The 26,158-nt window shown below is 49.6% G+C and overlaps 1 protein-coding gene across 6 annotated transcripts in view; it reads left to right on the top strand.

The window, feature by feature from the left end:
- The window catches only part of COL13A1 (collagen, type XIII, alpha 1), a 197,571-nt gene that overhangs the window by 81,773 nt on the left and 89,640 nt on the right, over nucleotides 1-26,158 (top strand). For 4 of the 6 annotated variants that reach the window (XM_006888988.1, XM_006888989.1, XM_006888987.1 and 1 more), the window contains exons 4-9: nucleotides 1,588-1,614; nucleotides 5,119-5,154; nucleotides 11,175-11,225; nucleotides 21,819-21,854; nucleotides 22,624-22,650; nucleotides 23,856-23,882. In XM_006888988.1, the coding sequence (XP_006889050.1) occupies nucleotides 1,588-1,614; nucleotides 5,119-5,154; nucleotides 11,175-11,225; nucleotides 21,819-21,854; nucleotides 22,624-22,650; nucleotides 23,856-23,882 (204 nt within the window). The remainder of the gene's footprint in view (nucleotides 1-1,587; nucleotides 1,615-5,118; nucleotides 5,155-11,174; nucleotides 11,226-21,818; nucleotides 21,855-22,623; nucleotides 22,651-23,855; nucleotides 23,883-26,158) is intronic. The other 2 variants (XM_006888991.1, XM_006888990.1) reach the window with 2 other exon arrangements.

Genomic DNA, 26,158 nt, shown 5'->3' with positions numbered 1-26,158 from the left:
TTGGATCCTTCCCATTTCCTTTACCCAGTCCTCCCTCGACCCATCAGATTGTATGACCTTATGATTACTCCCCTGCCCATCCTCACCCCTTTGCTTCTACCTTACTCCCCTGGGATCCTCATACACATTTTACAAGTTATCTTCTAGTTCTACAATAATGGTCTTATAAAGTATTTGTCCTTATGGGACTGAGTTGGAGATCTCTTATATGAAGTCGTTTAACTTGATTCCATGTCGACAGCTTGCAATCAACTGAGAAGTCATATTAGGCATGAGTACTGTGAGACCTTTGGCCAGTGAAAGTGGGTTTCATGACCACCGAGGACCTCTAGGTATGGTGAGGTCATCCTGAAAAGAGTGAACTTGGCCTGGTTAAAGCCATCTAAGGAAAGAAGACCTTTTGGCTCCCTCATGATCCCAGCAGAGGTGTCACCTACTTCACTGTCACGTCCATCATGTTAGGTGTGACGGGTCCAGAAGAAGCATCTGACACAAACAATCTTCATCAGAGCAGCGAGTGAGGAGCTCTGCCCCAGCATCTGGCCACTCCTGTGTAGGAAGACAAGACTGATCTTCCCTTACTTCTAGATCCTTTCCCAGGGAGTAGGCAAAATGTTCACCTGAGTGAACCAGAAAGCTGAGAGAGTGGGAGCGCACTGGTGTGACCAGCAGTCCCCATGATCCTTGAGTCATAAGGATGGAGATAAGGAATAGGATACTCTCATCTTTCCATTCTCTCGTGTTTAACAATTTCATCTTGCTTGAATCCACAATCAGCACTCTTGGCACCAGCAGTCGGGAAATCAAAGGACAAGTTGCATTGGGAAAGTCTGCTATCAGGGACTTCTGCAGAGTTAAAAAAAAAAAAAAGAAAATCAGTGGTGTCACTCTAGAGACTAAGGTTTGTCTGGTCCAAGCCATGGTCTTCTCAATTGTTTATTATGCATCTGAGAGCAGGACAGTGACTAAGGAAAACAGAAGAAGAAGAAGAATTGGAGTTGTGGTGCTGGGAAAGAGTATTGAACATATCATGTACTGCCAAGAGAACAAATAGGTCTGTCCTGGAGAGGATGAAACCAGGATTCTTCTTAGAGGCAAGGATTTTGAAACTCCATCTCACGTACTTTGGGCATGTTGCCAGGAAGGACCAGTCCTTGGAGAAAAGCATCGTGCTTAAAGGGGTAGAAGGTCAGCCCAGGAGAGGAAGATCCTGGGTAAGATGCACTGATTCAGTGAGTGTGGCAATGGGGGCAGGTATGTTAGAGACAGTGAGATTGGCTTAGAGTAGGACAGAGTTCAGAGGGTTGCTATGAGTCGTAGTCAACTTGATGCTGTGAGACATAGTTAACATAACAACTCCTGGCATGGAGGAGACTCCACTGAGAATGAAGGATTGACTACAGAACTGGACAGAAGCTTAGAAGCTTAAAGACCAAGGTCCTCCCTTCACTTTATTCATAAAATAACAGAGGATCATAGAGAACAGATGACTTTGCTAAGGTCACACCAGTGGGAGAGGCAGTATTGAACCGTTAAGTATTATAATATTCAGACCCATGTCAACCTTACGTTTCCTTTTCATTTCAGGGTCCCACAGGAAGACCTGGACTGCCGGTAAGTAGGTTCCATTGCTGCACTCCTTTGCATCACTCTTCCACGCTCTTTCCTCATGTGGGGGTGGGTTAGGCCTGTGGCCACTTTCTCCCAGGGGTATTGACTTGAGAGCTTCTCTAGTCCAGAGCAGGGGGACATCATTAGCCCACTCCTTCAGGTAGAACTGGAGAGGCTGCTACTAGAACATATGGAACTTGTAACTACAACTCCTTAGGCCTTTCTTGGAATGAGCACCCCGTGCAGGCTCCTCTAAGTGCTAGGATTGCCTGACTGACTTCAAGGTCAACAGCCCTGTAATGGGCAGGACTGGGCACCGAGTCTCCTCTTGCATATTGTCTAAGATTAAGGCCACTATGCGCTCCACACTGCCCACTGGTCAGAGAGTGGATTTCAAGACTTTGTTCTCCCTCAGTACCATTCCTGAAACCTGGAAAGGCCATGCATCCCAAGTGACCACAGGGACTTTGGGACAAAAATAGAAATAGTCATAGCCTCCTTTTATAGAGACCTTACTATATGCCAGCTACTACACTAATCCACCTCCATTTAGTTGATTTGTTCAACAACTCAGTGAAATGGATATTGCAATTCCCAGTTGAGAGAGGAACAAACTGAGATTCAGCTAAAGTACCTAGTCCAAGGTCACCTTGCTCTTAAATGAGCAGATGCTTCAGCTGTAGACCTGTGGTTGTTGTTAGGTGCCAGCGAGTCAACTACAGCTCAGAGCAAGCCTATGAATGACAGAGTTAAGCCCTGGCCTATCCTGTGCCTTCCGCTCGATCTATACACCCCCACCCTTTGGTGGTTACAGTCACTGTGTCATTCTGTCTCCTTGAGGTTCTGCCTCTATTTTTCTGACCCTTCATCTCTCCAAGAATGACGACTTTCCCCAAAGACTGGCCCCCTCATGACAACATGCCAGAGTGTACGAGAGTTTCACCATCCTTGCCTCTGCGGAGCATGCTGGTTGAACTTCCGCCACAATAGACTTGTTTGCCTCAGGGCCCATATTATCACACATCCTTTCATCCTGGGCTTCTGTGGCTCGTCCTCAACATTTGAGAGTCATCAGTAGAGTCTTCTAAGACATTGCTCCGGGTTGTCTTGCCTGGGGCAGGAGTGACTTGAGCATTGGAGAACTTGGGCCTTTGGATTGGAAATGACTCAAGCAAGAGGTTGTAGCATTAGAGGGTCAAGTTGAAGCGCAGTGAGTGTTCTGCGGTGGTATGAGGCTGTGGCTGCCCTTTCTCCCTGCACCAAAGACCATGCCTACTGGTCTCTAGACTCTTCTGTGCATCTCTGTGACCCCGGTACTCCCCTTTAAGACGTGAATTATACTATAATCTCTTAACGAATCCAGCAGCTCCTAGAAATCATGTCCAGGGGTGACTCTTTTAATGAAATGCATGCGGGAGAATGTTTAGCCTTGAAAATGGAAACTCTCCCAGTAAGTACACACCCTGGAGCGAAGGGAGGACAATGAATTGGTCCCTTGAAATCCAAGGAGGGGAGAAATCAGAGGACTGGGATGAGCGTGGGCAGACTTTGTTTTCTCGGACCAAGTCCACCTTTTAAAAGCATTTAGGGAGCAGTCCACAGCACAGGGCCACTCTGCATAGTTTCCAGCCCCCTGACCGTTCCACGCCTGTCCCTAACTCGAGCGTTTTATGGTGCAGGACTGCAAAGACCATTAGTTTTTTAAAAGAAAAGGAAACCAAAACACACACCCTGAAATATCATTCAGCAGCCCCAGAATGCGTGGCCTGTGTGGATGTCCCAGCCGCTAGCCAGCACGGCCCACTGTTTTCAGCAGGAAGAAGAAACCTTGGTCTCGGCCTTCCTTGTGCTTCTAGGTGAAGGGGCTCGAGAGGGACCCATGACAAGGCTGCTGGTCCGGACTTCTTGTGAAATGTAAACTGTACCAAGTGCAAGCATGCTGATGAACTTGACTCGCCTGTGGGCGTGCTGGCTTAATCCCAGTAGCTCCCCTGCACTCGGCCCTATTAAACGGCAGGCATTGGCATAAGCTTTTTAGAGATATCATCCACAGAATGCTTCCAGCAACTCCATAGGGAGAAAACTTGTTACGTACACGTGACAGAAGCTGACGTTTAGCAGGATAAGGAAACGTGTCACAGGGCAAGAATTCTGCCCGTGATGGAATTCCTGCCTTCCACGCCCGGGTCCAGGCTTCCGTTCCCAGTGAGTGCACCTCGCACACAGCCACCACTTGCCTCTTGGGGGAGACTTGTGTGTTGCTCTGATGCAGAACAGAGTTCAGTGCAATTTCCAGCCCAAGAAGGACTAGGAACAAAGGCCTGGTGCAAAAAGCAGCCAGTGGAAAGCTGTGGATCACGATGATGGGATCCTCAGCTGACCGTGGGGATGCCCCAGGACCAGGCAGCATTCTGGGCCTCTTTCTCTGTGTGGAGTCACCACAAGGCACACTCCTTGGTAGCTAACTACAGTGCTCCTCACCACGGGTAGAGCATCTTCCTCAAAGGCATCGTGGGTCTTGACAACAGATGTGTAACAAGAACCTAATTTTAGAACTAATTGCTATTCTCTGGTGCGTCTCTCATGCGTCTTGGATGCTAACTGTCCCTCGAGGCCTTCTGCCTCACTGGGATTGGCAGGCACACAGAGTCACCCAAGAAATGGCTGGACATTTGAGGGAAACCCTGGAAGCCAGCTCTCTCTTCTCCAGCTGCCTGGGACAAACACCGACTTCTTTTCAGCACCTGATCGCTTTCCGTCCTCCCAGGCCCATGGCAAATCCCAGGCTCTACCCCAGATTTTATGATGTCTGCATGCATATGATTGCAAAAAAATACTTTTCAACCCAAAGGAGGAGGAACAGAACTTCGTAAGCAGATTTCCAGAGTGAGAAGATGGAACCCCTGGCTACAAAACAAAGCGATTCCCCTGAGCAGCTGGGACTTGTGATGCAGTGCAGTCCACATGCCTCACAGCCCTTCCTATTGTGCCAGGGGCGGGGGTGGGGGTGGGGTGGCTGAGGAGGAGGAGGCTTCTCAGACAGGGGCCCTGGGGGAGGAGCAGGCAGCAGGGACACTGTTCTCTAGCTCTGGCAGAGTGGGACCTGAGAAAGGGATTCACTCACCCACCTGCCACATAGAACTGCCAGTCACCTTGCTATGCATCTTACAGTCAAGCCATAGCTAATCCTCCAAATGCATATCCTAGCATAGCAACAATGGATTACAGCTTCAGAAGGAATGAATACACATAGGGATGCTGGGGCTCAGGGCGGGGACCATACTCCTGCCTTAGTACCTTTGCTCTTCCCCTGAGGAGAGGTGTAGCCACTTACACCACTTACTGAACACTTGGGGGCCTCATGGGGAAGCCCACTCACACAACATTTGGATGTTGTGTGGGCTGCCCTAACCGCGGAAAGCAGGCACTGGGGGCACAGCCGTCCTGTGGGGTCCTGCATACGCCTCCCTACTCCAGACACATCTGATCGTTTGCCTCATTCATCAGGGAGACAAAGGTGCCATTGGGATGCCGGGACGTGTGGTGAGTCACGCATCTGCTCTTGCATTGTGGTCATTGCTTGCTTCTCCTCACCAGCCTGTCCTCCAGGCCATGGCACTGTGCTGTCTAACCCAGCCCCCAAGGAAGGGGGCAGCACTTGCCCTCTCACTGCCTTGTTCAGCTTCAAGGAGGTATAGGAATGAGGAAGGGAAGATTATTCCAGCCCTTCAGACATCCCAATGTGGTTCACTGTCTAGAGAGCTGCCCTGGCAAAGGATAGTTGCATGGATAAAGGAAGGTCTTAGCTGGTCACCTTCTTGGTGATGGGATGAGGCATGAGCCTTCTCAGATAGGATGCTCTCCTTAACTCACCCCACCCCACCTTGAGACTGTCAGCTCCTTCAGCCCATCCCCACCTCGAGCAGCAAGCAATGGAGAGAAGCACCCTCAAAGCTAAGAGTCAGTCCATGGCAGAGCCAGATTTACTTTATAAGCTGCAGCTCTGGGGCCGGGGTTTGGGGAGGATCTGTCTTCTGGTGGTAGAGAAGCGTTACAACAGGGTTGTCTGGGCAGAGCCTCCACAGCCAAAGAAGGAACCAAAGATTTCCGATATTTAGTGCTTCCTGCTGAAAAAGGGAGATAGAGGAAGAGCAATGCAAATGTCTGATAGGGAGAGCACTCCCCAGAATGGAAACTAGATCTCAAGGTTTTGGAATCAGGCGTTTCCCCAAAGCCTTCAGGGTGATGGCCCCTAAGGGGCCAGAAAGGTGCGCATGCAGTGGCCTGTGGCAGTGGTGACCAGCCTGGTCCAGGGTGTGGCCAGGACTACCCCTCCATCGGATTGCTAACTCCACCCTACCATCAGCAACAGCCTTGGCTCCCCAGCACCCCATGGCACTCAGCCCTGTCACTCATGCTCGTTGCCTCCTAATCTCACCTCCGTGCCTGGGATTGACATTTGATGTATGAGTTCGCATGCCTGGAGTGGGCACTGGTGTTCTGAGTTTGAGAAAAGGCAGCCATGTCATCGTCACTAACACACATGTGTGTGCTAACCTATTAGCCCATCCATCCTCACAAGAGCCTCATGAAGTGGGCACAAATTCCACACCCATTTTTCAGATTGGAAAACTGAGACTCAGACATGAAACAAGCTCACACAGCCAGCAAGCAGCTGGGATTTTTAACCTAGACTGGCTGACTCCAAAACCTGTGCTCTTGATCCTGACAATACACCACTTGGCCACTGGTGTCACAGCTCTCAGAAAGATCAGAAACTGGGTATGACGTTCCAGAATGTGGGTCTGGGACATTTCAAAGGTTCAGGACAAGTGGGGCAGAGCCTTGAGCTCCGCGGGTCTACCTAGCTAGCACCTATCTGCCTAGGTTTGAGCTAGGCACCCTGGGTCGCACCGCGTGAGAGCATCTCACCACTTCCCAGGGTGTTGGCTCTGTTCCTCTGCTTTGATTGTCAGATTGCAAGTCCACCTGAGCATCCATTCAGTCTTTTGCTTGTACTTAGCATAAAACTCTTTCCCAGTCTGCATAGGTCTGAGCCCAGCAAGTTCTCCACCACAGAGCCTATGTCCTTGACCTCTGTTTCTGCTAGGTTAGAATCAACTCAACAGCAACAGATTTGGAGTTGGTTGGTTGAGTCATGTTTTTCAGTTTGTTGTTACTTGTTTGTTTTCTGGGGAATTCTGGTGGCCCACTGCACCACGGGAGCAAGATAAGCATTCTAATCTCAAAGATTTGCAGCCTCAGGAACCCGATGGGCAGCTCCACTCTGTCCTCCAAGGCCGCTGCAAGTCAGAATTGCTCATGCAGAAATGGGTGTTGGTTTTTTATTGATGAGGATGCTGAGACTCAGTGTGCCAAGCCTGGTGTGGAGCTGGGCTTTGTAGCCAGGCTGATTCTGGACATGAAAGTCCCTTCTCACAGGTAAATTTCTGGGAGCTTCCACCCAGTGCAGCTGCTGGCCTGCAGGGGGCCAAAATGCAAACCAGTCCCTCCCAGCCTCCTCCTCTGCTCTTCTAGAGCCAGGTGGCCATCTCCCCCCAGGAAGTGTCCATCTGAGCCCGGTTCTGATCCACACCAGGGGTGGGGAGGGCTGGCAGGCTCACAGGAAGTCTTCTGTTTTCTTTCCATTCAGAGAACTTGTCAAGCCATTTAGGGGCTTTTCTTGCTCCTGGTGTGACAAGGGGCCCATCTGGCTGCCCCGTAGGGGTCCTGGCATGTGTCACCTGATAAGAGCACCTGGTGGTCAGTGGGTGTGAAGTGCCTGAGGTGTTGGCAGCCAGGGCTCACCACTGATATATTTGGAAAAGATGGAGTAGGGGGAGATTGATGGTCACTAAGGTTATGAGAGAGACCCCTGGAAGAGAACCCCAGCTTCCTCAGATCCATGGTCCATCACCATCCATCCAGGTGTGAGTCTGACGTATCCACTCCTGCTTCTCCATGTCCCACCAGCCCCCTGGCATCCACCTAACACCTCTTGGATTGCCTAGCTTGAGAAAGTTTCTTACTTGACAGCTGGCCCCTCTGCCTCATGGACTCCACCATCGCAGCACAGCCCTGGTGGTGGAGGGATTCTGTCCTTCCGACCACCTCACTCAGACTGACCCTTGGGTTCTTGTTCACACACACACACATGTGCACACACACACGCACGCACGCACGCAGCCTGCCACTCTTTCTCTCTGTTATCAGGAGTTGGGTGAGGCTACAACCTTCCACATGCTGTGCTCAGCTGGACGGGAAGCCCCTTATGTGTCAGCATCTGTGTTTTGTTTTGTTTCTTATTTCACGGTCATTTCTTTTGTTTGGTCCCTGTGCCCAAAAACACGAATTCTTATATCATATTTGTGCCTCTCTCTCATCCTCTCTCTGTTTTCTCTCTTCTCTCCTCCACACCCCATCTGCACATGACTGTCCCAGGGAATAAAGGGCCAAGCAGGAGAGAAGGTGAGTCCGCGTCTTCCCTTTCAACCCTTCGATCCCAGCCTCCTCTCTGGCTTAGACCCTTGAGGTGGGCTTTCAGAGGTCCCCTCCCCAGCCTTTCCTCTACCACCTGGGCCCAACCACAGCCTGTGAACTGATTCCCCTCTCGACTGATTTGTCAGCCTGCTTCTGCCCTGTTTCCTGGCAGTTTCCATGCCCTTAGGCAGGAATCTGGGGGTTCCTGGGAGATGATCCCAGGTTTCCTTCCAGATGGCTCTCCTTTGCCCACCCATGATTGCATGTGACCTCATTGTCTGCCTCCCCAGGATGAACAAACCCTCTCCCGACATGAGGCGCTCTCTGTTCTGTCTTCCTGATTCTAACCTGCCCCCACCAATAATTCCTTCACTTATGGTCATTGTTGTTGTCATGCACTGTCAAGTCAAATACATTTCACAACAACCCCATCAGAACAACAGATCTGAGCTTTGCCCTGTGCCATGAACTCATGGTTACATAGACATCCTTTCTTTAGCCCAGAGGGAAGTCCCTGGGAAAATTCAGGACTCCAGGGGCTATAACGGCGATTCTGGAGCATCAGCCCAGGCGGGGCCTTGAGAGATTTCACAAGCAGCACCCCTCACCAGCTCACATGACAGCAGAGAGACTGGGGCTCAGGGAAGAGGTGGGGTTTATCAGGGCCCCCACAGCTGTGGTGACAGGACCAGGAGTCAGGCCTCCTAGTGCCCCCCTCAGTCCTTTCCTGGCCCCCAGTCAGCCTTGTCTGCACACTGTGCTGGCCCCTCTATCCTTTCCTGGCCCCCACCCTGCCTTGTCTGCTCACTGTGCTGCTCCTTCTGTCCTTTCCTGGCCCCCACCCTGCCTTGTCTGCATACTGTGCTGCCCCCCTCAGTCCTTTCCTGGCCCCCACCCTGCCTTGTCTGCTCACTGTGCATTACAGTCTCTGTAATAGCAGTTGCAGCTGCTGTGCGTGAAATATAAACTTACCAGGCACACTTACAAGTGATTTGCCTCTGATATTCCAATTAACACCAGCCTGCCTTGCCAGAGATGTTTTCACACTCCCATTTTATGGGAGTTTTAGTCCCAGAGAGAGTTCAGACACAGACAGGGAAGGTCATGGATCCAAGGTCAGCAAGCTAGAAAGTGGAAACCAGGCTACCTGAGAGTCCCAGGATGGGTCCCAAGCACCAAGTACACAGTCCCTTAAATTGAAAGAAGAACGTGTGTCACCTCCACTTCCCTCCGCTCTCACACCCTAGTCACAGAGGCTAAGGTGTCCTAGGAAAGAGAGACGGTGCAGCATTGTAGCAGCTAACAGACACTTGCTAAAACCTTCCACAGACACTGGTTTGGGATTTCCCCAACACCCCACCCCGGAGAGTTACTGACTTAGTAAAGCTATGCAAAAATTGTAGTCCCCATATGCCTCCTCCACTCTGCTCACTGCCTCACCTATACCAACACCTTACAGTCTAGTACTAGGCACTGTTGAAACATGGTATGTTACCTCATGTCATTTTCCCATCTATCCTATAAATAGGGGCTTTTATCCCTGCCTTCCAGAAAGGGAAACTGAGACACAGACAAGTTCCATCACTTGCCCAAGGTCACACAAGGGCACAGCTAGCCTTCAACCCCAAGGGCTCCAGAATCTCTGATCTTCAACATTATACGCACTGCTGCATGTACTGCTGGTGGCTTAGTGGTGAGGAATTGTGCTGCCAACACAAAGGCACGCAGCTCGAGTCCATGAGCTGCTCCACAGGAGAGTGATGAGCAGTCTCCTTCCTGTGATTTACAGCCTCTGAAAACCCACTGGAGGGGCTATGGGTCGGTTCCGACTCAACGGTACATAACAATGTACCTGTGACAGGCAGGACCCGAGTAACCGGAAAAACCTGTCAAAAAAAGGAAAACGCAGATATTTCCTACAAGAGACTGCACCCTGTCAAAGTGGGGGGATTTGCAAAGCCTGGAAAGAAGGCAGTCAGGTTACGGTGGCATAAACGATTAGTTTATCTCACTCTCGTGTGTGTGTGTGTGTGTGTGTGTGTGTGTGTGTGTGTGTGAGAGAGAGAGAGACAGACAGACAGAGAGAAATTGAGTGATTTCCAGAGATGCTTTTGTGCCCTGTGATCTCTAGGGTCAGTTGAGCAGCCCTCAGCCTCCTGGCTTCACAGTTCCCTAATGCCGCCCTGTCAGCCCAATGGCCCAGTGGGACCTCAGCCTCAGGGCCCTGGGCTTTACCGCTCCTCTGGTGCCTCTGCAGGAGTGGACTCGATGGGATGAAGCACCACACAGTCTGTCCTTCTGTTGTCTCACCCCATCCATGTCGCATACGTTCTTCATCCTCCTCCTCTCCTCCTCCAGCCCACACAAGGATTTACCCAGAAATCTCAGCCACCCTCCAGCCACCCTCGGGGCTCAGAGCCTGGCAGCTTCCTCCTCATCCTTCGTGGCTGATCCTCCTGTGTCACTCTAACCCTCTGTGTCACCCCCAAACAGGACTAGGAAAATCAAGGCAACTCAAGCCATTAGTTCAGCTAGCAACTTAGTTCCTGGGTCCCCACTCTGCACTCCCAGACCTGATGACTGCCCTCCAGTGTCAGCAGTGGCAGAATGCGCACCTGGATGGGCATCTGGGGACAGGGTGGGAGCTAGGCCTCTGGTGCTTCGAATCTTGAGCAGGGCTGACAGAGGCTGCACAGGGCCCTGAGCTGGACATGGGGAGTTCTGGTCTCTGGCCAGGACACCATGGTGGAGCTAGGCCTCTTTTCTCCCCATGTCCACTCTTACCCATCACACCCTTGGCTTGGGGTCACATCACCCTGGACTCCACATCTATGCTCTTGCTCAACCACTGTCTTCATTCCTACTATTTCCTGCTGTCTTTCTGGAATGTTCCATTCCTTTCCCTTCCCATTTCCTCTCCTGTAAGCCCCTCATTACCTTCCCCATGTCCTGGCTTTGCATCTCACTGCCCTCTGTGCCTCCCTCCCCACTGGCCAACTCCTCTCCTTTCACCCTCTTCTTACCCATGTCTTCTATCCCATCCTGCTTGGCCCCACTCCCTCCTTCTTCCTCTCTCTCCACAGGGAACCCCAGGAGATGCTGGAATGTCCATTATTGGTCCGAGAGGGCCCCCTGTAAGTTGTTTTTTATCTTCCTGGGAGTGGCAGGGTAGGGTGGAGGAGGGATGGACAACTGACTGAAAGGGCCTTGAGTCAGTTTGGGAGTAGGAGGCCTGGCCCTCATCTGGATGTGGTGGCCCCACCTGTGATGTGGTCAGCTAGAGCAGGAGAGAGTGTTGATTTGATGTAAGAGAACGTGGCCTGACTAAATATACCTAAATTACAGCTTCTTAGGAATATTTGAGAGGGCCTGTCCTCCAGCAGCAAAGCTGCGGTAGCTGTGAGGTGGCCCTGCTGTTTATGGCCGACGGGGAGGATGTTCATTCCTGTCAGGAGTGGGAGGCTCCAGCTTTGCTTCTGGAAGGACCTGCCTTTATTTCCAGAAGCCCATGGAATGGACACCCACATCCAGATCCTGAGGCCCAGGCCCCCAGTCACCTCAGTCTCCTATTTGGAGTCTGTGTAGCTCTGGGCCCCCACCCAATGACAGAGCCTGGGAAAATCGACAATCTTCTCCTCAGATATGGTTCCTTAGGGACAGGAAGGGTGACATGGGTGTTAAAGCAGAGGAGATACCATGGCTGTGGGAAAGAGGAGCCGTTGTTCTTCACAACCAGTGTCCGGTGCACAGGGCTCCAGTAAAACCCCCAAATGGTGGAGTGGAAAGAGTTAGCCCTCTGAGAAGGGGAAACTGAGGCCCAGGGAAGGGCAGCTGCTTGGCCATGGTCCCCCAGGCAGAGTGGTGAGCAGAATCAGAGCCCAGGACTCATGGTCCCAAAGCGTTCAGCCGAAAACACAAATCTCCTCTGTGCTTTACTGAGTGCTTTCCTGATCTGCGATACTTCATGAAAGGCTGACCTCGGTCCCTGGGTCATCCCCCAGGTCCATCTGGTATCAGCAGGACATGCCTACGGCCCCAGAAGTACATGCACATAGGCCTATCCCCTCTCCCACAACAAAAGAATTTGAAGTGTCTGCTTCCAGAACAGGTTGAAGGATCCTCTCAGCTCACACTGCTTGAGGGTTTAAGGGCTTGCCTGATGGAAGGATGAAGGCATGCCTGCTCGGGCCCCTGCCTTCAACAGAGAGAGAAGACAGATGTCTCTCTTGTCCACGGTCCCTAGGAAGAAATTGTCCACAGTCAGAGGACAAATTACTAAGTCGTGTTCAAGGGAAGGAGGGCACAATTGATCTAAGATCAAGGTCGGGGGGTTATAGTGAGTACTGGGGCTGCTAAGAGATCTGGGGAAGGTAAGAGAGGGAGGCAGAAGGGAGCTGGAGAACCCGATATGGCAGGCCCACAGTGCCTGGGCTGGAAGCAGAGTTTGTGCAGACCCAGGCTGGGTGGGCACGGTATTCTTGGCAAGGTTTTCCTCTAGAGCCCAGCCCATCATAGTAATGCTAGGAGCTTCAAAAGCGTACTCCATCATGAGTTTATCCCTAGCTCAAAGGATCTCTCGTGTCTCCATCAGCAGCTTTGCAGAAAGATGAGCCTCGCGCCTCGATTTACAGCCTCGGAAACTTCGTGGTGGGGTTGCTGTGCGTTGGAATCGACTTGACAGTGAATTACTAAAGTCGCACGTGTTCCTTCACACACCCCTCACAAGAACCCCTCGTTGCTGTTGTTATTGTGTAGCGTCGTTGGAACTGACTCATAGCTAACCCCAATGGGTTTTCAGAGGCAGTAATTTGCATGCTAAGAGGATTGCCCATCTTTCTCCCACGGAGCAGCTGGTGGTTTCAAACTGAATGCTTTTGGGTTGGCAGTACAAGGGAAGAGAGAGAACAAACAGATATGTGTTGGAGAAGGTGCAGCCAGAGAGCTCCTTGGAGGCCAAGATGGTGGAGCTTTGTCTCACATACTTTGGTTATGCTGCTGCTAGAGGTTATTCCTTGGGGAGGGGGTGTCATGCCTGGGAGATGGAGGGACAGCAAAGGAGAGGAAGACCCTCAATCACGTGGATTGACACAGTGGCTACAGCATTGGATATTAGGCTGTCAGAGATTGTGAGGATGGCATGGGGTAAGACAGGGTTCAGATTTGTCGTTCGTAGGTTTGCTATGAGTCATGCTTGACTTGATGGCACCTAACAACAGCAATAAGCCACCAGAGTTCCTCCAGGTTACTTCACTTACCCCTCAGAAAACCCCATGAGGGAAGTGCCATTATGCTTTCTTCTTTACAGATGCGATAAGCAAAGGGTAAATGGCATGTGCCCAAAGTGGCACAGCTGAGTGTGGATAACCTGGGTCTGGACCCTCAAACTCTGCTGGTGTGGCTCACAGACCACGCCCTGAGCACGTGCTGATCCTATCACACCCTCCAGGCAATGGTGGTGCTGTCATGAGGACTTCTGGCCTCCCCAGTTACGGCTCCCTGTGTACGGGGGCTATAGGAACCACAATTGAGTGCTGAGTCTGGTTTTTCCAGACAAAGGTACTAGCCAGCCAAAGAGGGGCTAGGAGTTGGGAAAATTACAGAGAAAACAACACCACAAGTTCTAACACTGATGACTGAGCCTGGAGCTGGGCCAGTTAGGAGGGCAGGGGAGCCTATCACAGATCCAGAACTGCCTCCTCTAGCCACCTGCAGTCTGCACACAGATGCTGGCGTGGCAGGGTCTCCTGGCTCCTGTAACATCCTTTCATCAGCACCATGTCAACAGACTACAGTTGTTGAAAAGACCCCACTTTTGAGGGTGTTCTGGGGTCTGGGTCGGTGCCTCTGGCTTTCAAGTCCAGCATGTGTAAGTCTAATCAGGAACATTCCTACTGCTTTGGGCTTGGTTCCAATAGTGAACATCACCTTCTATCCAAGTAGCAATTAATATTTGGGTCCTGGGCACCTACTGCTGTGCCTGTTCGGTGCTGAAAGCCTTTATACACGGGTGTCTCCCCTGGACCTCCCAGCAAAGCTGAGAGGCAGGCGCCATTCGTCCATTCTACAGAGAAATAGTTTCCTGGCTTGCTTGTAATCACACAGCCAGCAAGTGAGTTGAACCAGGTCTGCCTTGTTCCAAACCCCGTATTACTGCCCTGTACCCCACTTTCATGCATTTATCTTTATTGTATATAGAGAGGGGAGAAAAGAAACCTTTCCATTGGTTCTGTTGATACTAGGAGAGTTTTGGGGACACCAAGAGGCTTGAGCAAACCTAGAGTCTCCCAACTTTGGCCTGTGTGAGTGACCCTCACCTTAACCTTGGTTTGCTGGGGCCACTACTGCTGAGTCCTCATTCAGTGGCAGAGCAGCTGCCCCAACCCCTCCTGGGAAGCCATCCTGAGCTGGAATAGCCATGGACAGGGAGGACAAAGGAGCCGTTTGTCATTAAAGGGAGAGGTCAAGTGGGGCCAGCCCTGGGCGGTAGGGTAATGGGGAACATGTGGCTTCCCACTCAGGCGGGAAGGGCCGGAATAAACGCTGCTAATCAGAGCCAGCCTAGCAATGTTTGGGGGCCACCTGCCTCTTCTCGTGGAGTTTGATAAATGGCTCAAGGAAAGGGAGAGACCACCCCAGGCTCTTTGAAGGGTGATGGCTCGCATCCAAACAAGTCAAGATGCTGGAGTAGCATGTGTGGGTAGGTTGACTTTTTAGGGGGGTCTCATTAAGGCCAGAGAAGGCTGGAGGCCTGAGATGCTGCCTGGAAAGGGGTCATCTGCCAGACTGGAGATGCCCCATTCTCACAGAGCTCATTCCCTCTCTGAGCTCCCAACTTTCTCTTCGGGAGCTAGAAGGAAGCCTCATCCACAAGGGCTATCAGTGCCAGGAATATACACTTTCTGACTGTTGCTTCATTTACTTATTCCATTCATATTTGTTAGGGAGCTCTGGTGGACTGGTAAGAAACTGTGCTGCAATCCAAAGGCACACAGTTCAAATCTGTCAGCTGCTTTGTAGAAGATTGGCAATCTCCTGCTGTGCAATTTATCACCTCTGAAAACCCACTGAGGGTCCAGCTCTGCATTGGTTCCAACTTGACGGTACACAACAACTATACACAGGGAGTTTGAGTGGCTTAGTGGTAAGGAGTTGCACTGCCAACCTAAAGGAACAAGGTTTGAATCCACCAGTTGCTCCTTGAGAGAAAGATAGGCAGTCTCCTCCCATGTGATTTACTCTCTGAAAATCTGCTGGAGGGTCAGCTGTGACACACTTCTGACTCGGCGACAGTACATAACCACAACAACAAACACTATGAAAATCTAATAGACATCCTTGCTCCTCCAGGGTTACAGTCTAGTGAAGGCCCCGGAATTATATAAGCAATTACACAATCAGTGTCACTAGAATAGGGGTGAGCTGAGGGAACACCTAACCTGTGGTTAAGGGGCAAGTAGATGTTACCCAAAAACAAGGAGGTCTTAAGGAAGGGGAACACTTATCATCTGTTGGAGAAATGGAGAAATGCTTTTAGGAGCAAACCACAAGTGAAGGTGAGGCCAGCAACAGACAACAATGCAAGGCTTAAGTAGCTAGGGAGGGGAGCAATCCACTTCCTGAAAGTGGATCCTGTGTCTACCTGCTACTTCCTGTTCCTCCAACAGGACTCTCTCCCTGCAACTTGTGTGAGATAAAGCAGAATGGAAATATAGAAGCAAGGCCTGATCATTAAAGGCCTTGCCCAAGATGCTCAGGGGTGGGATTTCATCCTGTGAGGAGCATAGAACCCTTGAGTAGTGTGAAGCTGGGCATGGCACAGTCAGCCTTATAAATGTGAAAGATCATCTGACCTTCCCTTCCCACAAGGTGATGGTTTCAAAAAGGCTGCAGGTAGCAAAGTGGGTAACAAAACACTTGGAGTTCATAGAGACCTGGACAGGATCAGAGGCCAAGGGGACAGATGGAAGGGATGAACTGGCAAAACATTCTGTAGGTTGAATTGACAGGATGGTAAAATGAAGGTCAGGGGAGAAGGAGTTCAAGATGCCCCCACGTTTCTGCCTGGAGTAACAAGGTGGATAGTGGTACCCTGCTCTAGAAGGAAGAGATGTTGACTTTGGATGTGATGAGTTTGTGATGTATTTGTCACGTCTAAGTGGCAATATCTACTTACTAGAGGGTAAGAATGTGTGATTGCTGGAGCCAGTTCGCTCTGTCTCAGTGGAGTTAATGGTGTATGTTGTTGTTGTTATGTGCCGTCGAGTCGTTTGGGACTCATAGCAACCCCATGTACAACAGCCCTAAACCCTGCTCTATCCTGTGCCAATCGCACTGCCTCTGACACACCCATCCCGATTACCCCAGTCTAGCTCTTGCCAAATCTGTGTGTAGTGACATTGTATTGGTAGCTTGAAATCAGCCATGATAGGAGCATTTATACATAGAAATTGCTAAATACTGTACAAAGCAGGACTTTGTTCTCCCACTTTCCTCACTGGAAGCCAGGTTCTTGCTTGAAAAGATGATCAACCCTGACTTGGAGATGAGAAAATAAGAAGGCAGGCTCTGGACAGGTTCATAATGGAAAGTAAAAGGGCAAGGGGATGTCCTGGTTAACTCTTTCCAATTAGAATTTCCATCTTTCTGTGCTGCTTTACCCCATAAAGCTGTAATCACAGGGTCTTGTTGGGTAATCAGGGAAAGGTAGACATAGATCCACTCTCAAAAAGTGGGTCTACTTCACCTCCTACTTGGGTCTTGCTGCTATTATTGTTACTGTTGTTGTTGTTGGTGGTGTGTGTTGTCAAGTTACAAATGACTCATAGCTGATCTTCCAACAGGCTTTCAGAGGCTGTAAATTGCATGGGAGAAGATTATCCATCCTTCCCCATGGTGCAGCCGGTGGATTCGAACCACATGTCTTTGGGTTGGCAACACAACTCCTTATCACCAGAGCTCCCTTAGGTCTTGCCTTAAGGGAGGACATTTCAGAGATAAGTGGAAAGCTTATTTATCTCACCCTTATATAGGAGGGTGTAAGATACTATGAGCATGTTGTCAGAAGGGGCCAGTCCTTGGAAAAAGACATCTTGCTCGGAAAATAGGTCAGTGAAAAAGAGGAAGACCTTTAATGAGATAGATGGACACTGACTATAATTGTCTCTCATTTGCTTTTTTTGTAAAATGTTTGTCTGTTAGATACTGTTCTAAAGCTAAGCATACAAACTAAGACAGACTAGGAAGAAGTGGATTGACCATCCACTTTGAAAATGTAACAGGCCTTCGAAAACACTATGTACAATAGAGTACAAAAATTATTCCCATTCTAAAAAACGGTGACCAGAGTATGGAAATTATCAAACAATATCACTAATATCACATGCAAGCAAAGTCCTGCTGAAGATTATCCAAAAAATGATTGGAACAGTACACCAGAGAACTACCAGAAATACAAGCTGGGATTCGAAGAGGTTGTGGCACTGGAGACATTATCACCAATGTCAGATGTATCTTAGCAGAAAGCAGAAAGTACTAGAGGAATGTCTATCTTTGTTTCATTGACTATGCAAAGGCATTTGACTGTGTGGATCATAACAAATTGTGGCTAACCTTGAAGAGAATGGGAATCCCAGAACACTTGATTGTGCTCATGCAAAACCTATACTCGGACCAGGAAGCAGTCTTCAGAACAGAACAAGGAAATACTGCATGATTCAAAATCAGGAAATTAGTGTGTCATGGATGCATCCTATCTCCATACCTTTTCAATCTATATGCAGAACAGATCATTCAGGAGGCTGGGCTTTATGAGGAGGAATGTGAAATCAGGATTGGAGGAAGACTCTTCAATAACCTATGTTATGCAGATGACACTACTTTGCTTGCTGAAAGTGAGCAGGACATGAAGCACTTGCTGCAGAATGTCAAGGACTATAGTCTTCAATATGAATTGAAGCTCAACATCAAGAAAACAAAGTCTCTCACCACTGGGCCAATCAATTCACAGCACCATGATAGAGAAGAGATTGTTAACAATTACAGCTTGCTCAGCTCCACAATCAACACTCTTGACACCAGCAGTCAGGAAATCAAAAGATAAATTCCACTGGAAAAATTTGCTGTCAGAGACCTCTCCAGAGTGCTGAGAAGCAACGATGTCCATCTAGAAACTAAGGTGCCCCTGATACAGGCCATAGTCTTTATAATTACTTGCTGTGTATCAGAGAGTTGGACAGTAACTAAGAATGACAGAAGAAGAATTGATGCTTTGAGTTGTGGTGCTGGAGAAGAGTCTTGAACATACCATGGACTGCCAAAAAAAAAAAACACCACTAGATCTGTCCTGAAGAAACAATAGATCTGTTGTGAAGAGGGTGAGACCAAGTTTCTCCTTGGAGGCTAGAATTTGAAGCTCCGTCTCCAGTCCTTGAAGAAGGGTATCGTGCTCAGAAGTGTGGAAGGACAGCACAGGAGAGGAAGACTCCAGATGAGATGAATTGATACAGTAACTGGGACAATGGGGAGTCAGTGAGACTGGTTCAAGACAGGGCAGGCTTCAAAGCTATTTACATAAAGTCCCTGTGAGTCACAGACCACTCTCAGGCACATAACAACATAAACAAGGGGCTTGAGAATGGGGAAGGATAGAGCAAGGTTTCCATCAAAATAATACTAAATTTCATTTGAAACAAAGAAAAGCTTGTAAAAATCTTGGGAAAAATCTGAAAAAAATAAACTAGTAGGGACAAGAAGAGACTTAGTTCTACTAGCTTTTAAAATACATTCTAAGAATAAAGCAATTACCAAATAATGGAATAGAACAAATGCATTTTATTTATAAATAAATGAACGGAACAGAAGAGGGAGGCTAGAAATAAAACCAAATGCATATGGGAATTTGATACATACGTGAGAAAGGTTTCATTTCACAAAAGGAACAGATACATTATTTAGGAACTAATGGTGGGACAACAGACTGGACATTTAGAAAAAGAGAAAGAGTAAAAAAAAAAATATCTTCCTCATTCATTATACCAGAATAAATTGCCAATGAATAAACTATCTAGATACAAAGCTACAATGCACAAGAACAAAAGAAATGAGTGAACTTTTTATCATTCTGAACTAGAGAAGATCTTTCGAAACAGAACATAAATCCCTGAAGCCACAGGAAAAGGTTTGACAGTTGTTGAAATACATGTAAAACTTCTGTGTGGCAGGAATCACACATGTACAAAGACAAATGCCAACTTGGAAAGAAAATTTTCAACACACAGGACTGCCCTTCGGCAGTTCTTTTTCTGAACAAAGAGCTATACTCAAACCAATACCAAAAAAACCACAAAAGTTAGTTCACAAATAAATACAAGGAATCAAGCAATGTAGGAAGTATGTTCAACTGCATCATATAATTGAGGAGAAGTAAATGAAAACTGGTCTCCAGACCTCCCCAGGCACACCTCTCAAGGAAGTAGAGCCCCAGTTTCCATTTGGTCAATGACGGCATTCCCCCCGCAGGATCCCTGAAAACACCCTGCTTGGCTCTGTATTTGGCCCCGGGTTGGAGAGATGCATCCTGCAGGCCCGGCAGGCTCTGTAATTAGAAAACCTCGTGGTTATCCCTGCCGTGTAAACACCCTCTGGAACTGGCCTTGAGGTTGTTTTTTGGAATCCTCTTCTTCTGACCTTTCCTCTGGGCCTCTCTGTGTTTGGAGCAGTTGAAAGTTTATACTGGGAGGTTTCAGAGGCTCCACAGCACGGTTTCCGGGTTTTCTCCTTGGTGCTATTCTTAGCATCACTTATCCTTGAGAGGAGAAGCCCTGGGCCCTTCCAACAAATGAGTGGTGCTCCTCCCTTTGCCCTCCTGGCTGCCAGCCACAGCCCAGCGTGAGCCAGCAGCAGACACCAGCTCTTCCCTGCCTGGCCACTGTCTCTACCCTAATGGCAGGGTCCACCTTGCCCAGCCAGAGGGGCTGCCATGCCCCTAAGCAGAGGGCTCTGGCCCCTCATGTCCATAGCTTCAAGGAAGACTCTCGTAGCCTGGAGATACTTGCTGGCCACATCTGATGGATGCAAAGAATTTTACTCGGGTAGAATCTGATTCTGAAGATATTATCTGAAAAGGACAAATTTCCATTGATGCTGAGACCTGTCGGGTGCTGTTAGCCTTATAGTTGCAGTTCAGTTCAGCAAATGTGATGATGGGAGGTTCTGCTTTCTGAATACTTACAAGATGCCAAGGAATGCACCTTCCCAGGGTCTGCTGTTCTTAACCCCTGTGTCATGACAGGTGCACAATGGGGTTGGACCATTCTGCTTTGTAGGCCTTTCAATGGCTGGTTTTTCAGAAGCACATGGTCAAAGCTTTGTTCCTAGTTAACCTTTGTCTGGGAGCTCCACTGAGTCCTTTTCAGCATCAGAGCAGCAGCAGGCCCTCCACTGACAGACAAGCTGTGGAAGGTCGCAGATGTTCATGATCGGTATCAGTAGGAATCAAACCCACGTCTTCCATATTTTACCACTGAGTTTCTCTTGCCCCCATATGTATTTTAACATAATCCAAAGACTCTATGAGGTTAAATCTTTCTATAAAGGAGGACACTGAGGCCCAGAAAGACTGGGACACTTTCTCTGAATCACATGTCCAGGACTGGCCTCTAAAATCCATGCTCAGGAAGAGATTATGGCTCTCATGGGATAATGGAAGACCCCAAGCCCAGAGTTGGACATGCAGCAGGCATCCAGGGAAAGGGCGGCCTTGAATGATGTGCAGGTAGAAGGGAGGCCTTCCTTCCAGCACTGGAGAAGAGGTTGTTGTGTGCGGTCAAGTCAGAACCAACTCACAGCTGACTCTCCAGGGGGTTTTCAGAGGCCAGAAATCACACAGGAAGAGAGAGATTGCCCATCTTTCTCTTGCAAAGCAGCTGGTGCACCAAAGGATGATGTAAAATTTAATTTCTTTGGTTTCTGTTGCCCTTGACCTCTTGGTCAGTCCTCTTCAGCCTAGGTCTTCTTTACAGCCTCATAGTGCCTCTGGCCATAGCACACCGCTTCTGTTCTGGGTCTTGACCATAATCTTGCCCAGCTGTGACCGGGGAACCAACTGGCTTCTGATCTCCAGCCTCGGTGTTTATGTCCCGCACTTTGGGTTCTTGGAAAATGGGTTTGGGTTGCTCTGCATCATCCCATCGAGGCTGGAGAGAATCCAGAGATTTCCCAACTGATAGGAGAAGACTACTGGACAGGGTGGGAGGAAAGTGAACAATCTGACCTCCTCCGGCCTGAAAGCACACATTGCAAAGGTCAAGTTCTGGGCTGAGGTTCAGCTCTCTGGAGGCTCAAGCATCCTTAGTTAGGTAAGTGGCCAGGAGCAATGAGTAATGTGTAAATAAAATGGGCTGACGAAGGTCTCAACCAGGAATCCAGAGAGCTGGGAGCTAGGTGGCTGCCCTCCGGCTCCCATCTGTTTACAAGCTGAGGTTTGGATTGTCTCCATCAGGGAGGACCTCTCCAGGGGAGAAGACCCAAAGGATTTGGTAATTTTCTTTCCACCCCCGGTTGCTGAAGGAGACTTCCCATCCATGTCCATTTCCATCCTTCGCCTTCCCACTTGCTCACTGTGATGTCTCTAAGGGAAATCCCAGACCTAGGAAGAGCAGTGAACCAGGGAACTAAGAACTCCTTTTACTTCCCTCCTGCTCACCCTCACTCCTCTTTTCTCTTTGCAGGGCCAGCCTGGCACTCGAGGTTTCCCTGGATTTCCGGTGAGTAGTTAACTGTGTCCCCAGCCATCTCTGAGTCTGGTTGGATTAAAGTCCAACCCTGAAGCTACTCTCTCCCTTCCACCACAACTCGGGAGGACCCTTCCCCAGACTCTTCTGCAGATAGCATCCAGGAGCAATTGGCTCATGGTGTGACAGGCTAGGAAAAGAAATTTGCAAAACCAAGGGGGTAGCAGGCAGGGGTCCCTCGGCCTTTTAGAAAGTTATATGATGTGAAGCCACAGGCTGGTAAAGTCCAGCATAACATCAAAATATGGAGCAGGTAGCACTTGCCGCCTGACCTTGAGAGTGAGGCCCCAGTCATGGAGGAGGTGGTGGGTTGGCCCTCTGGCTGCCTTTTGACCCAGGTCTCAGGGACTCAAGACAGGGTAGAGGAGCCCCTTTTCTTGGGCCTTGGTGCTGGCCAGTCCCTGGTTCTCAGGAATGTGCTCTACACTCTGTACTCGGTCTTTGGTATCCATGGTGACTGCCACCCACTGCATCTCCCCTGTGCCAGCAGCCTGCAGGCAGAATTCCACTTACTATTCACAAGGACCCTTCTGGAAGTTTCCACCCTTCTCGTCCCATTACATGATGGGACGTTGAGACTCAGACATGCCTACAATCACAAGCAGTAAGTGAATGACAGTAGGGTCTTGAACCTCAACTCACTGGTCTCCAGATCACATGCTCTTAGCCCCTGGCCCAGGATGCCCCTTTGTAAGAGTCCTGTGAGGCTTGGTTCTTATCTCTGTCCTCTTTCTGGTTCCAGGGTCCTATTGGGTTAGACGGCAAACAGGTAAGTGGGCCCTCTCTCACGCTGGAGTTTCTACCCTCAGTGGGTGCAGGCCATGGACCCCAGATCTCTTCTTCCTTCCACAAGGCACTGACTCCTTTGGAGAAGCTGATGTAGAATGAAAGCATCTTGAGGAGGAGAGTCACCACTTATAGGAAAGAGTTGAGGGGTGTGGTTTGTTTGGGTGTTTTTTCCCCCACTTTCCCACGGGAACCTCTGGTGGCGTAGTGGTAAGAAACTGCACTGCAGTCTCAAAGGCATGTGGTTCGAATCCACCAACTGCTCCGCAGGAGAGGATGGGCAGTCTCCTCCCCTGTGTTTAACTGCCTCTGAAAACCTGTTGGAGGGCTAGCTGTAGTGATTCCAACTCTAGGGTACACCACAGCCTCCCAGCTGGGCTCCTAGTGTTCAAAGCAAGGGCTACAGAATCTGGTGATTCTAGGAGAAAGTCAAGGAAGGAGTAGAGGAAAAAAAATCCACCAGCTCGTTGAGCCTGGATGGATGCTCATCCCCACACGGTCAGCCCTTCCTCCCTCTTAGCACCACCAAGGCAGGACCTGTATCTGTCGCCCATTCTCATGAACATCTCCCTCCCATGTTGATATCCCTCACTCAAGTCTCCATGGAGATGACTTTTCCCTTCCTTAAAGGCTCTTATTTATCTTAGTTCTCCTGAATAAATCCCTCAGCACAGATGTTCATGCTCCCCACCCCTCCCTCCTCCTGTACCTTAAGAAAGACTGAGCCAGAGAGAGGAGCTTAGCCCTCCAAAGTCCTTGACACCCCACCCCATCCCCAGTGAAGAACTGAATGGAGACCATATAGCCGAGCCAATGGCCCAGCCCCATCCACTCACTTCTCCCCTGGACGATGCTAAACCACAGAACCCAGCCTCCCTTAAACTATCCGAGTGTGAAAAAACAAAACAAAACACAAAAAAACCACCCACAACTGTCCAAGTGAGGATGAGGTGTTGGGGCGTGTCACCTGCTAACAAGGCCAGTCAAGGGCAGTAGAGGGTGGCTTGGATGCAGCTGGAGGGGTGAGATGAGCAATGAGAGAGAGACCTTGTGAAAAAGGAAAGAAAGCAGCAAATAGGGCAGGAATCTCTGAAGGAGCTGTGAGCCCGTGGGCAGGGTAGAAGTGGCCTGGGCTTCTAGGGGCAAAAAAAGTGTCATTTACCTAACACTCCTGCTTTTCTCTTTCAGGGCCACCCAGGACCCAAAGGGGAGATGGTAAGACCCCAGCTTTCCTGCGTTCTGGTGAACAGATGGGGACAACCGCCCCCTTGAACCATAGCCTAACACTGAACCATAAGCACTGCCTAACGGAGACCCTACAGGGACAGCAGAGGTCGCACCCCCAGGGGTGTGCTCTGAAACCACCTGAGATCCTCCCATTTGCATGGACAGGGCCTTATCCATTAGAAAAATGGAAAAATAAGGCCCAGAGAGAGGCCATGACCTGGCTGGTGATACTCACTGATCCCAACCCAGTGCTGCTGGGGAGCAGTAACAGCCAGTGCTCACTCTGGGGGTGCACTTCCTTCAGCAGTTCCTCCTCTCAAGGCCTTGTTCTCACCAGCTGGACATTCTGGCGACACTGAGCTCCCTCTTCCACCCTTCAAACCTGGGAACTCCTAACCAAGCAGGACACACTGGACAGACAGGCATTTGCTCCGCCTTCACCCTTGCCCTTCTCACTTTCTGCTGAGTAGTTCCTTGCCTCACAAGCTCTAAATAACAGACCTGGGATTCCGTTCCTTTTGGAGCAGCTCTAGCACTCTACCCTGCAAAGGCTCTTGGTGTTGCAGGAAAGGAACCTTCTGCAGAGTCATCTTCCTGGCCTCGATCTGCGATCTGCTCCAATCTGCTCCGGGTGCATCAGCTCTCCCACCCACGCCCACTCCTCCTCACTTCTGTATCTCCTTGCACTTCCCTGTCTGTTCTGGGGTCAGAGGAAAGGGTGGGACATCCCTCCCTCAGGAGCCTGAGTCAATGAGATAGCTGCCCTGTCTGCCTCAGAGTCACCCATCACATTCTGACAGATCACAGAGCCATTAGACTCTTGTTTGGCTTGGCACGGGAACCCTGTTGCTATTAATTTCACACCGATGTTGAATATAATTGTCACGGCCTGTTTATCAGCTGTCCATCTCCCCAGATGGTTTCCCCTCTGTGAGGCATCTGATGTTGGGCTCTAAGGCTTACACCCTCAAGCTTCACCTGTGTCCTCATCCAAGGAATGGACCCACTCACCCGTGCCCTGTGCCCTGCTTCTAGAACCTGAGATTCAAATCCATGTGGTGGTGTTAAAAAAGATGATTTGTTGTTGCTGTGTGCTGTCGAGTTAGAACTGACTCATAGCTGGCCCTCCAGCAGGTTTTCAGAGGCAGTACAGGTCCTGCCCAGCTTTCTGCCAGGTATTACTTGCCTCTCAGCAGCACTAGTCCTTATCCACTAGGCTACCAGAGCTCTGTCAAATCAGGAGGTTGGGCAAGGTCAGGGATCCCAAAGTGGCTGCTATGGGAGGGGCGGAAGTGATGGAATGACAGACCCATTGCAGATTCATGCAGTGAGTCCTTTGTGTTAAAAAAAAAAAAAGGTAAAAATAAAGTCCTCTTCCTAAGGTTTTTCTAGGATGAAAACAGCTATCATCAGGAGGCAATTGATAAAGAAGGACCTGTCTTAAAGAGGCTACTCTACTCTTCAAGAGCTCATGGTTGCCTTGCATAGTTGGCTTCAAAATATTTCCGAGAAACTTGAGATCCAGATTTTTATTTGTACTCTCTTTGCTTAATGTTGACAATAAATTGAAATTTGAAAATATAAGAAACTGTGAGGCAAACAGGATGCCTCTGGGAGGCATGGTTATTCCCAAAAAGGACCGCTGGTCTCAGTCCTCCAGGTCTCTGCATCCCAAATCCTTTGTCCTGCTTTCTTCAAGCCCTTGACCCCTACTCACCCTTCACACTGGTCTCTCCATCCTGAGAGTGGTGGACTTGGCCCCTGCATCTTCTCACTGAGTCTCCTCCCATATTGTGCTAACTTGGCCCTAAACTCTCCATCAGCCAGATAGGTTACAGTGCCATAGATTGTCCCAAAGGCCATTTGTCCCCTCATGACAGACCACGAGAAGTTGGTCCAATTGCCAAGTCAGGGGCAAGAGAGAGTCTCTGCTCCTGCCCCTGGTTCCCAAAGACAGTTCATCCACATGGGATCTGTCCATGGAATCCTGAGCTCTTCCAACCCCAAAGAGGATGAGCCAACAGGTGGTGGCTGGAAGGGACCTCAGGACAACCAGCTTGTCCAACAGTGAGGGATAAAGCACATCTACAAGGCCTTGAAGATGGCTGGACCCTGATGGTCAGACAAACCCCAGTTCCCATCTCCATGTGGTCATTGCTGTGTGCAGAGTTCAGCCTCATCGTCTTTTGGGAGGTGGATCTGCCTCACAGAGCCTTCCTCACAGAACCACACAAGCACACACCTGATTGAGCTCCAAGTGATTA

This window comes from Elephantulus edwardii, unplaced genomic scaffold (genome assembly GCF_000299155.1).
Source record: "Elephantulus edwardii isolate Elephantulus edwardi_28Jun2011 unplaced genomic scaffold, EleEdw1.0 scaffold00074, whole genome shotgun sequence".
Lineage (NCBI taxonomy): Eukaryota > Metazoa > Chordata > Mammalia > Macroscelidea > Macroscelididae > Elephantulus > Elephantulus edwardii.
Note: the sequence above shows the minus strand (reverse complement) of the source record. Positions and strands in the feature narration are given on the sequence as shown.